At 44.2% G+C, this 13280-nt stretch overlaps 2 protein-coding genes across 11 annotated transcripts in view; one reads left to right on the top strand and one right to left on the bottom strand.

Moving 5' to 3' along the window:
- Positions 1-454, bottom strand: part of CCDC148 (coiled-coil domain containing 148) — a 306991-nt gene extending 306537 nt beyond the window's left edge. The window contains exon 1 of the mRNA XM_040357922.1: positions 358-454. The gene's annotated coding sequence lies outside the window, so the exon portion shown is untranslated. The remainder of the gene's footprint in view (positions 1-357) is intronic.
- The window catches only part of PKP4 (plakophilin 4), a 372718-nt gene that overhangs the window by 3389 nt on the left and 356049 nt on the right, over positions 1-13280 (top strand). For 8 of the 10 annotated variants that reach the window (XM_040357912.1, XM_040357911.1, XM_040357920.1 and 5 more), the window contains exon 2: positions 2620-2656. The exons of the other annotated variants lie outside the window; for them this stretch is intronic. In XM_040357912.1, the coding sequence (XP_040213846.1) occupies positions 2645-2656 (12 nt within the window). In that variant the 5' untranslated portion in view covers positions 2620-2644. The remainder of the gene's footprint in view (positions 1-2619; positions 2657-13280) is intronic. 10 annotated transcript variants of the gene reach the window in all.

The raw sequence follows: 13280 nt of genomic DNA, 5'->3' as shown, positions 1-13280 counted from the left end.
CACTGACCTTATGGTACTTTACTTATGATATGAACGACCCCCACAAAGTCTAGTACAAGACACTGTAATACAATGATGTCACAGCCACACCGAGGAGCCCCCACTGCACACTACTACACACTGTGCTGTCCTTGCTGTGCATGTCTTTATGTGCTGGAAATGTATGAATGTTTACATAGCACTGTGCGTGTTCCTACAGATGTACTGTACAAAGAAACGACCCCCCCCCCCCCCCCACACACACACACACACTATATCACACTGTGCTGGGAATTTGTTTAGGAGTTCCCTCATGCCCATATACTCCAGTCATCTGTACAGGGTATATAGATCCGTCCCTGTGCCCCGTACACGCACCTCTGTACTCCTTATTTCACCCCCTATGGCAGGATATACTTCCGCCGGCAGACTTGTCACAACGAGTCATCTTCCAGCTGGAGAATAAAATACCAGCAGAGTCTGGAGCAGTATATAGTGAGACGTAGTTCCTCCCAGTTGGACAGGTAGAGGTTACCCATTGCTGCATTATATACATGACTGGCTGACAGAGGCAACACCTTAATAGTTCGTTGTGCTTGTACCTTTCTGGGGCACAGTGCTTGTACCTGCTAATGTGATCACTCAACTGGATTGTATAGTTAGTGTGTCCTGTGTTGGCATGACTGTATGATATTGCCTACCTGCTTCTTGTAATGCTACTACCTGAGAAACGCATCTTGTGTGCCTACTTTCTTTACTGTCCTCTAATGTCACAATCTGGGCACAAAGAAACGCCAAAATAAAATTCAGCCTTCACCAGAAGTTATCTGTGTGGCTCTGTTTACAATCACATGTTACAATCTTTCCAAAACAAAATGCCAAGGTAGTTCCCAGACTACAACATACTGCACATGGGGCCACAATATGACTGAGGGCATCTGCTGTACTGCTTGCATGGTACCATATACACCTCTTTTGCACCAAACTAGTGTAAATTCTAAAGGGTGCATATACTTGGTGGTGTATCTAGTGAGCATGTTTATCTGTATGCAGTAAGTGTTGCTGGTGCATTTATTTATATAATAAAAAAATATATATATAATAAAAAATATATATATATATATATATATATATATATATATATATATATATATATATATATATATATATATATATATATAGTTCACATCCTTCTATTTCCAGGGCACGTTCCAGCCTGACCCACTGTATATCCTGCAGCAACTTTGAGGACAGACATACTTAAAGGGTGGTCTTGTCAAGCACGCTTGTTAGCAGACGTACAACTCACTTGATGTGTTTATATGGCATGGTGCTAGCTAGAGGATACTGGATAATGGACTAGCGCTCTTCAGTTGCCCGCACATTGCACTGAATCCCAGGATGGATGTATCGGCTATGCCGGGGATATGCAATTAGCGGACCTCCAGATGTTGCAGAACTACAAATCCCATGAGGCATAGCAAGACTCTGACAGCCACAAGCATAACACTCGGAGGCAGAAGCATGATGGGACTTGTAGTTTTGCAACAGCTGGAGGTCCGCTAATTGCATATCCCTGGCCTATGCAATCGTAGTTGAAGTGCATTTGTATACTGTACATGGATGCCATGAAACTGAATACTTTGTATAGTTCTGCTCTACACTCTTGGTCAGGGGTCTCCAAACTGCGGCCCGAGGGCCGGATGTGGCCCTTTGCTAGCCTTCATCCGACCCTTGGGGCAGTATTGCTCCCAATGATATGAGGCGCTATTCCTCCCAATGGCACCAACAATGGGGCACTATTTCTTAGACTAATATCAATGATGGAGCACTATTCTTCCTCCTGCCCACCAGCACTGTGGCCATGTTTATTCTCACTGATGCTCGGCCCTGAGGCATTTTCTACCCCGACTGGTCAGAATCCGCCCCCCCCCCCCCTGAAGTCTAAAAGACCGTAAACTGGCCCTTTGCTTGAACAGTATGGAGACCCCTGCTCTTGGTAAATACTTGTTTTTTCTAAGTTTAAAAATGATACACTTGCAATGCATAAAAATGATACTTGATTTGTAGCTTCTTGTTTAACCCGTTTCCCTTCGAAAGTATCATGTTTGTAAAAAGTATCTTCAATGTAGCCAATATTAATCCACTGCTACAGAGGGACAGATTTGTGTTTTGAACTCCTTCTTATTTTGACCACTGTGCTGGATTGCTCTTTGATGGGCCTGGTGGAATGCCAGATCAGCTGAGAATGGGTTACTCGTCTTGCATTCACAGTATATTAAGTTTTAGTAGTAGCTCTTTCTGCAGCAAAGCTAGCCTTTGCCAAGCCTCATCCCAAAGCTTGCATGCTGTAGCTTGCAGCTACTGAGCTAGCCAGTCCTCATGATGAAGGTCACAACTGAATACTGCACAATATGGTGTTTAGCCATGATGATTTCTTCGGCTGCGTGTCCCAATGAGATCTGACAGCTCTCTGCTGCCTGTGATTACGTTTGAGAGTTCTGCATTGACCCCCATGCCCTTCATTTGCTCCTCGTTCCTCCCTGGAATTAGAGGGGCTTGTGTAGGATTCAGTGATGGTTGCACACCGAGCTCTATTTTACAAGTGCAGCAGTGTGATTTTTTTTTTTTGCCTTGCAGACAGGAAGGTTGCTGTTCTCAGCTGATGACTAGGCAGGTGTGTATATTTCTATATTGAAGAAAGGAATGCTAAGAATGAATTGCAAGATGCAGTTGTTGCAACAGATTGCACAGAGCAGACCTCCACATCACACTGTGTCTGTTTTATATTGAGCTTACATGTAATGCAGGATTACAGCAGCAGAAGGTTAACCTCAGCTAACATGGAGCATCCTATGTGTTTTTCTCATTCCCCCCCCCTCCCCATTTCAACAGTCAAACCCCCCCTGAAATTTCTCTCATCTTTGTTGAAGGTCACATCCTCCTCCTGGTTTTGAAAGGGTTAATAAAGAATGTTGTGTTTTTTTTTTTTTACTTGCATGTCACTCCTGTGTTAAATCGCCGTCTGGTTCATTCTTTACTGAGCGGAAATGTGCCAGCCCTTCACATTGATAATATTTCACAGTTGGTTTTGCATCATTGTGAATACCACACATCAGCTGTTCCTTATGCAGCCTGAGTTCTACTGTGAGAGCACCTGTAGATACTGCTGATGTGCTGGAGGCTTCTGAGATTGTAGGGAGCATGCTGTGATGGGTATTGTGAGCTTCTGGTATGTACTGTAGTCATTTTGCTGTCAATCTTAGATGCAACTCTGTCTTATGTTGCTGGTTGGTCATATGTGGGATGTTTTCTGCTGTGAATTAACCAACGCAAATGATAACTGAAGCATCCAAGGTACAAAATTACTGCCTGCAAAGGATTAAAATAGATTAAAAAAAAAATATATATATATATCAATACATGATTTTTATGGATGGCAGGTGTCTTTGTAATCTGCTAGATTAGGTAACCCATATGAATAGAAAATTGTAAATTACAAAAAACGTTATGGTAGTATTTATTATTTTTATTATGACCAGTGCGGCTGTTAAGACCGTATAGCCAGCCCTCCTGTACTGGGCCCAGACCCCATCAGTTCAAAAGTGGGGCCCGGGTACCTGCTTACCACGAGGACTAGCTGTACTGTTTTATTGCAGACATCAATCCTCTTCTGCCTCTCCTTGCAGTGCTGCCAGCTTCACCTCTTCTCTTCTTTCTCCCTCCAACTGCACTGCAGGGAGAGTGGTTCTATCACATGCACTGCTTCCATCTGCTGTCTGGGCCCCCCTGTGTGCCCTTTCCCCCACAGTGCTGCCGGCTTCCCTCCTTTCTTGCAGGCACACAGGGGGATGTTTCAGGATGGAGAGCGGTGGAAGGGGCCGGTAAATATGTAATTTACTGGTCCCTTCCACCCTTGAATGAACACAGTCATCAATCAGTACCAATAACTCCTGTGTTAATTCATCGATTAAGCATAGTGAACTGTTTACTATGCTTCAGTTTGGGAATGAGCAGTAAGCCTTGGAGTGCTTCCTATTCATTCATCCATCTGTGCAACTGAGGCTACAGAGAAAAGGACTGATAAGTCCTCAATCACTTTTGGGCTGGGTCAGTAGAAGAGCGCAGCGGCGCCTCACGCTTGCGCAGTAGGGACCCGGTGTGAAGCTATAATGCTACACTGATTCGCAATGGCAGCACCCGACAGCTGATGGAAACATCAGCTGTGGTGCCGACACTGCTGGACTCCAGGACAAGTAAGTGTCCTATTATTAAAAGTCAGCAGCTGCAGTATGTATAGCTGCTGCCTTTTAATTTTTGTAGGGGTGGGCGGACCTCCCATTTCACATGAAGGGTTTAATTGGGTTCACCTGAAAAACTGACGATCCGTTCACCCCTATGGACCAGTTGGTGTAAACGGACTTGTGTCCGCTTACATCACCGGTCCCATCTGGCCACTAACAAAAAAAAAATGTAATTGTAAAAAAGGAAGGGATTCCTTCTCTAACTGAATGGAGAGCAGTCAGGTGTAAATGGACAGCAGAGTTAATTTACACCTTGCTGCCCATAGAGCAGAGTGGGGCTCTGTTTTTGTCTGCTCTGCAAAACTGAGCGTACACAGACCTGCCATCCTCCCGCTCTGATCAGCAGGGGACCAGCTGATCAAAATGGAGTCCACCTCATGTGAAAGGGGCCTAGTCCAGTGCATCTGACCGGACATGGGAGCGGGTACCTGTCAATATTGGGTGCCCGCCCCCCCCCCCAAAAAAAGGGGGCAAATGTGACAGTGGAGGTGGGGAAAATGCAAGTGGAACTAACCCTTTTGGGTAAAGTCCCACTTTAAGAATGAAGTGTTTAGGAAAACACAACTGGATTACGTGTCGCCTGTACAAAAGAAAATATAGGGTTGCCAGTAGTACTTTGGATTTTTTAAGTGCAAGCTCTAGAAATGTCATCCTTATTCTGGCTTAAATACCTAGTCTATCGTGACCTGGCCAGCTGTGAAGAGAGTTTAGAAATGGGCAGGGGCAGTGACTCCACAAGGTAATCAAGATGTGATCTGGACTTTGGAGAACTGAAGGAGCAAGCAAATGTCAGAAGGAGCATCTTCTCTATCTGGCTAGAGTTCAGCTTTAGATATTCTGTAGTTTCAGTTTTGGGTTCTATGTGTGTCAGGAAGGTTGTTTCTTGTTGATGCCCCTTTTCTCTCAAACCTTTCCATGCATATCGGTCTTATTGCTTTCTTCACCACATCTGTAAGACTTTGGAGATGCCAAAACGTGGTCCAAGAGCAGTGGGATATGCAAAGGGTAGTGATGCATATAGGAGGACCTCGAGGAACGCAAGCAGAAATTCACAGCCTGGGGGTTGCTGGTGATGGTATGGAAAGATGTGTGCAGTATCAAAAAAAACTTCCCCCTAGTCTGCTAGCTCATAAGCGCTTTCTTGACTTTTTAGCATGCATTTCTGTTAAAATTTTATAGAAACACTGCAAGAGAAACTGAATTTATAAAAAAAATCTAAAAAAGATGATGTGTTGTATTCATATTGAGTACAGCAGGGCTCGACAAATCCCGGGCGCCAGGTTGCCATGGCGACTAGAAATAGGGTCCTGGCGACTTGGCTTGGATGGGGGGGCAAAAAAAAAAAGCTGGCACCATCTGGTGGTGAGCCGTTGGTATTACAAGTTATTACCACCAGATGTGAGCTGGCGCCATCTGGTGGTGGCCGTTGGTATTACAAGTTAAGCATTGCAAGTTAAACAGCAATTCTAATGTAATTTTTCACTATTTTCACTGCCATCTTATTCCCTCTAATTAGAACCCCCAAACATTATATATATTTTTTATCCTAACACCCTAGAGAATAAAATGGCGATCGTTGCAATACTTTCTGTCACGCCGTATTTGCGCAGCGGTCTTGCAATCGCACTTTTTTTGGGGAAAAAATTACACTTTTTTTAATTAAAAAATAAGACAACAGTAAAGTTATCCCCATTTTTTTTAATATTATGAAAGATAATGTTACGCCGAGTAAATTGATACCCAACATGTCACGCTTCAAAATTACGTACGCTCGTGGAATGGCGTCAAACTTTTACCCTTTAAAATCTCCATAGGCGACGTTTAAAAAACTCTACAGGTTGCATGTTTTGAGTTACAGAGGAGGTATAGGGCTAGAATTATTGCTCTCGCTCTACCGATCGCGGCGATACCTCACATGTGTGGTTTGAACACTGTTTACATATGCGGTCGCTGCTCACGTATGTGTTCGCTTCTGCGCGAAAGCTCGTCGGGACGGGGCGCATTTTCTGGCTCCTAACTTTTTTAGCTGGCTCCTAGATTCCAAGCAAATTTGTCAACCCCTGGAGTACAGGCTTAAGTCCTGGTGTTGCTGCGTTACCCACTGGGGCTTATTCACATGATAAGAATACAAGTATTGCATATATATATGTTAGGCTTAAAAGAATCTTATGATGGCTAATGTCAAAATCCTTTATTACATACTTTTTTTTTTTTCTCTACATTGTTCAGCTTTTCTCGACAGACCTATATGGTTGAATGCAGATGGAAATATTTTCACCTGGTGGAAGATTTCAGTAATACATAGTCCAGTCACTTTGGAACATTAATTATTGCTCACTCATGCCTAAATGCTACCCAGTTATTGCTAGAGGCACTCTGTTCCGTTACTCTGTAGTTTAATATGATGAAGGTCAGATGATAGTTTCGCCAAGTTTATGGAATAAATTTACCCTTGTATTTTTGATAAACTAAAGCCCCATACACACTATTACATTTTCTGCAAATTTTGGTCTTCAGATTTACTAAAACCATGTAGTGCAAGGGCCTGACTGATTGCATACAAATTTAAACTCTTAAAGCGGTTCTCCACCCTAAAGTGAAGTTGCGCTGATCGGCACCCTCCCCCCCCCTCCGGTGTCACATTTGACACCTTTCAGGGGGAAGGGGGGTGCAGATACCTGTCTAAAGACCAGGGCTGTGGAGTCGGTAGATAAATACTCTGACTCCTCAGTTTTATGTACTTCCGACTCCTCTGTATTAATATGCAAATGTATTTTATACATTCCTTGAGGGAAAGAAACGCAACCTACCACAGGACTACTGGCTGGGAAGCCAACAGTCTACTGTATTGCACAGTTTAAGCAAAAGACAAACACAATGAAAACAATCAAGTGGCTGGATAGTAGCAGCAGGCATAAACATCAGGAACAGGATCTTTACCAGTTCAAAAATACAAACCACATTATTTGGTTGTTTTAGAACAAAAACAAAGCTCATCTATAATGAACCAAAAACAAAATCTGTAAAACCTAGAAATGGTTTATATTAATCTTAAAATGTAGTTATAGGCTTAGCAAATGCAAATCAATTCAATGTAGAGTTCTAAGGAAGAGAATTGCCTCTGCCAGATCCTCTTTCATAGAGACTCTTAAGTCAGACTTTATTATTTTTAGGGCTGAAAATAATCTTTCGACACTGACTTGGGTGGGTGGCATTGCAGTAACTATTCTGGCCACATCACTAACGATCTCTGGATAAACAAGGATGGCTTCTTCAACAGTAAGTTTTGATGAGCGATCATACTTTTCAACTTCTTTTAGTGCTTTATAAAACTCCTGTTGGAATTTTTTTATTTGGACACTTACTGGTTCTCTAACATGCGTTCCCTGTAAAAGCAGAACACAACACTATGGAAAGTATAAGTATTGCAGCTCCTAATTGTGCGTTGCGTGCCATATAGTGAAGCACATGAAAAGCATGCTTCTTCACGGTCACTTAACGTGTTCGTTTTGCGGTTACGTGAGGCACTGCATGCATTGGTCTTTATTCTTACAGTAGAGAAGTCATTAATTATAACTTTTTGTGAATTGGGACATTTAAACTTGCTTTTTTTTTTTTTTTTTATTCTAATCTAAATTTAGTAGGAGTCGGTGCATTGTTTGCCGACTCCGACTCCAGGTACCCAAAATTTCCCCCGACTCCGACTCCGACTCCACAGCCCTGCTAAAGACAGGTATTTGCACCCACTTCCGGCCCGGCATTCACGGGCAAAAGACGGGCATTGCGTCACATCCCGTCGCCCCCCCCGTTGTGTGCTGGGAACACTCGGCTCCCAGCACACAGTGGGAGCCAATCGGCGGGCGCAGCGCGACTCGCGCATGCGCCGTAGGGAACCGAGCAGTGAAGCCGGAGCGATTCACTTCCTGGTTCCCTCAGCGTGGATGGAGGGGGGAGCAGCAGGGTGACGAGCAATCGCTCTTCCTCTGCTGCGGACGCCGCTGGACTCCAGGACAGTGTCCTAATATTAAAAGTCAGCAGCTGCAGTATTTGTAGCTGCTGGCTATCAATATTTTTTTTGAGCGAAAGCGGGGGTTCACCCTATCGACGGAAAAAAAAAATTTTTTTTTCTTTTACCTTCAAATCGGGCATTGTAGCGCGAGCTACAGTATGCCTGTCCCGAATTTTTTACCCCTGTACTCACCTTGTAGTCGTACATCGAAGATACCGGGGAATGGGCGTGCCTATGGAGACGGAGGATGATTGACGGCCGGCTCTGGCGCGTCACGCTTCTCCGGAAATAGCCGAAATAGGCTTGGCTCTTCACGACGCGTGCGCATAGCCTGTGCGCAGGCGCCGTGAAGAGCCGAGACCTACTCCGGCTGTCTTCGGGGAGAGTGACGTGCCAGGGCCGGCCGTCAATCATCCTCCCTCTCCATAGGCACGCCCATTCCCCGCGGGAGCCGAAATCTACGATGTCCGATTACAAGGTGAGTCCGGGGTTAAAAAAGTCGGGACAGGCATACTGTAGCTCGCGCTACAATGCCTGTCTCGATGGTAAAATGTGTCGGGGGGGGGGGGGGTGAACTACCGCTTTAAGGTTTGACCTCATAATATATGGTTTTGGCAAATCTGAAGACGAAAATCTGCAGAAAAACGAATAAGCCTAGATTCACGTACGGCAGTATATATATATATATATATATATATATATATATATATAATAAAGATTTATACTTGCCTGCATGGACGGGGTATCATTCCCCCCAAGTCTTTGCACTGAGAACCGAGCCGCCAATGGCTCGGCTCTCTCGCATCCCCGAGACGGTCAGTCGGCGTCACTGCTTCTCTGCGCTCATTGGAGCGCTACGCTGTGAAGGGGCGGCTCACCGAGACTGCCATCAGTCAAGGCAGCTGGCGGATCCAGGCTTGAGGTCCTCGACTGATGCCAGCGGTGAGTGGACTTTAGACTGGAACAATTCTGGAGGCAATTTACAGCACACGCTAATTTTGGTGGAATAATTATTCATGTGGAATGTCTTTTCCTTGCTAAAGAACATTATTTTTTTATAGGTGAAGTTTGGCTTTAAAGGTGAAGGTCACCTTTGTGTCAAATGCAGCTGTGAACTTTCTTATATCGGTGTAGTGACTAGAAGCATGTACAAAAGGAAATATGGGACAGGGATCAGTGGATTTTACTGTTATATTAGGGGGTGAAGGAGGAGGGGCTGGACATGGCGTAGATATCCGTAGATACTGCGACTATCTATGCCTGGAAGTGGGAGAAAATATCTGCTACCACCCCCCGTAAGGTGCCAAATGTGACAGAGTGGGGGAGGATTCCGAAAAGCGATGAAAAAGTATAAGACTTGTATAGTCCACAGAGAAACTTATCTACAGTGTCTCGGTCATCCACAGTATGGCCCCTTTCACATTGGGCAGTGGAGGTGCAAAGATGGTATAGCGGCACTATTTTTAGCGCCGCTATACCGTCGTATTTACCGCGATATTCGGGCGCTAGCGGTGCGGTTTTAACCCCCGCTAGCGGCCGAAAAAGGGTTAATACTCTGCAGAGGCGCATTGCGGGCGGTATTACCGCGGTTTCCCATTGATTTCAATGGGAAGGCGCGGTATAGGAGCGGTAAACACCCCGCTCCTATACCGCTCCAAAGATGCGGCTAGCAGGACTTTTGGAGCTTTCACATTGAAGCCTGCAGGGCATGATTTTTTCATGCCGTATAGCAGCGCTATTTTTAGCGCTGTACCGCATGAAAAACGCCTCAATGTGAAAGGGGCCTATATTTTTATTATGCTATAACAATACTCTATGCAAGGAATAATAATTCTGTTGCTTTGTTAGCACAAAGGAAGGGTGTTTGAACTGGTAGAATCCTTGATGATCCCACTAGAACCCAAAAGAACAGCAAGAAAAATTAAAATATTGGTTACAATTTCAAACCTGCTTGTTTTCCCGGGATATAAGAAACAAGCTTAAGTGATTACAATGTGCATTCTTTTCTTTGTCTGACAAAACGTCCTTTGTACAGCCACATTTATATATGGATTGTGTCAGGAACTGTCTGGTTCTGTTAAATTGCTGGGTGTGTCAATTACCATTTAAATCATTGACCAAGGAGGAGTGCGCAATCCTTGAAAGATTTACAGATTTCTTCTGTGTTTTTTTTTTTTTTATCTTTTTACAAAGTGCCTCTGCCTTACAGAATACATAGAGATTCTGAAGGAGAGAAATAGTTCAGTGAATGTACACTGGCTAAACATTCTATACTCTATTGTCTTGTATTCACAACCACATGACCCCATGACTTCACAAAACAAATCCACAACAAAAGGTATTTATTAGAATGAATAACTTTGGGCACTTTGGTTAGATTTTGATGGCTAGAGTGAAAAGTATTTTAGTCTGAGAGCTGTAATTACATGAGGGAGTTGTGTGCCATTTTCATTTGTGATGTGGCGCAATTAATTGCATAAACCTTCATACCACTGAATTATATTACAGTAACGGATAATGGCCGGCTGCTGCAATCATCTGACATTTATCCATGACTGATCGCAGCATTGTATCATGCACTTTATGATTCTAGGGCTGGCCATACGTTATACAATTTTCTTGTAGATTTACCAAAACCATTACAGGGCTCAAAATGTCAAGTCGTGAGCTACTAGCCAGGCCTCAAGGGTTACCGTGACCCGTGCCCACCATTGCAGCCTCACCCGTGACCCCCCATTGCATACTTGCCAGGGCGGAGGAAGTGAAAGGGTGGCCGGATTATGTCTGGAGGAAGAGGAGAGCCACAGGACAGCAGAGCGGTATAGCTTGCGGTTACAGCTTGCATTACAATTGTCTCCGCTCGCCGACTCGCACAGCTCCGCCGCCTCCTGACCCTGCGACTGTGATAGACAGAATGCATCCCAGCATTGGACCCACGTTCTGTTTATCACAGGAGTGGGGTTAGGAGGAGGCGAGGCTGTGAGAGTGAGCAGAGACTGTTTCAATGTAAGCTGTTACAGCGTGCTATACTGCTCGATGATCCCGCAGCTCTCCTCTAACTCCATGCTCTCTTCCACCGGGAGAACGGCTTCCAGTCAACCCCTCCCGCCGGCGGTGCTCGCCCCCCAAGGCAGCCGAGATCCTCGCCAGCCTTAATTTGCCACTCGCAAAATGCGAGTAGGCAAGTATAAAATTTGAGGGGAGCAAATGTGATTCAACCTAAACACTTTCTATCTGTATGCATTTTGCTAGGTTCTTGTACTTAACTGAAGGTAAATCCAAAGGGAATTGAACAAGAAAATGTTATATAATGTTTTTCCAGCTTTAGCCTTTAAGGTTCTGTGGTTTTAAGATGCTCCAGACAGGATGCAGATAATAAACTGGCATCATATCAGTCTGTGTGCAGTTGGTGTTGGGGCTAACTCGGTACATGCAATGTAGTAAATTGTTTAGAGAAACCAAAACCAAGTTCCTATGTGGTGGAGGCAGTGATTGTAATGGTTATTTTTGATTGAAACCCACAGAGGCACCATGGCGTATGTTAAAAACGGGTTCCCCTATTATGTAATTCCATTTTTTACGTTTTTCAATTGGACTTGAAGCCTCCCACACATTAAATTTGGTGCAGAGCTAAGCTTTATGGCCTTGATGGCTAATAAAGAGCTGTGTAATGGGAAGGACATGAGCTCAATCACCTGAGCTGGTTGTGTTTGTAAAGGGGAACTGAACTCTGGAAGCTGTGTGCAGAAAAGACAGAGGCCAAAGGACCAGTCTCCATTATTGCCTGTGGTCTCCCTGCAGCTTATGTTTTCCCCATTTCTGTCCGGCCGTGTCTTGTTCCACATTGTGTCCCAGGGTAGAGGTTATCATCTCAGTAGAGTTACATTTTGCATCCTAATGTCAGAGCTGCTTCCCTATTGGTAGTACAACAAGAAATTAGTGCCTTACTGATTAATTTGGGCAACATTAGCAATTGATATCACAGAGCTTTTATTTATGTAAAAACTGTGACTGTTTTTATGGTTGGCCATAGGGTTACACTGTGTTGAGGTCAGCTGTGAATTTAAAGGGAATGCCGTACTGAGTGAAGTATTTGGGTTGCAGTTGCTTCAGTCTAACTTAACTTGCTTAGGGGTTCCTTGGGCAATGTCTGCCTCTCAGATGAATTATCTTTTTAGCTATATGCAATTCCACGCAATGACCACAAATGTAAGCAGCGTTATTCCCAGTGACCATCGCACTAATTTACTGTGAGCCATAGTAAATGGCAGCAGGGGGGATAATCCTGAGACCAGAAAGTTGTTTCATGGGTTCCTCAATGTTAAAAAAGTTGGTCTACGTCATGAAACTGAAAAAATCTGTTCAAATCCAAATGACATATACTGTAAAGGTTTGTGACCACATGTTAATACACAAAATACTTAAAGCGGTTGTAAACCCTCTGGAAACATCCAAACTCTTTACATATTCTTAAAGACCTTGTATTTCTACATCGATTGATCCCTATATAATATATCACATTACTAGTCTTACTGTATTAATCACCGATTTTGTGACATGTCCTTTCTGTAGTAAGCCTGTGCCATCTCTAATGTGGTCTTCCGCGTCTTTCACAGTGAGAATTTCCGCCCACAGTTCCTTCCTGATTCATAAATCCCGCGCGTGTGCACTGCGATCACAATATGCAAGCCTAGGTCACGTGATGACCATCATGCTCTAGGTGAGAATCGGGCCGAAGCATCGCGGGATGTCGGGGCTGACGTCTGCATGAAGAAATGACGCAGCCCCGACATAAGCAAAGAATTTGTCTGGCCTGAGGCCCCATACACACGATAGAATCCATACGCAGATAAATCCCAGCAAATGGGTTTCTGCGGATAGATCCTATGGTGTGTACACGCCAGCGGATCTTTTTCCGCGGATAAATCTCCCCTGGGATGGATTCCAGCAGATCGGATATTTGCTGACATGCACAACAAATCCATCTG

This window comes from Rana temporaria, chromosome 6, assembly GCF_905171775.1.
Source record: "Rana temporaria chromosome 6, aRanTem1.1, whole genome shotgun sequence".
Classification (NCBI taxonomy): Eukaryota; Metazoa; Chordata; class Amphibia; order Anura; family Ranidae; genus Rana; species Rana temporaria.
The sequence above is the reverse complement of the archived record's forward strand: the minus strand, read 5'-3'. Positions and strand labels throughout refer to the sequence as shown.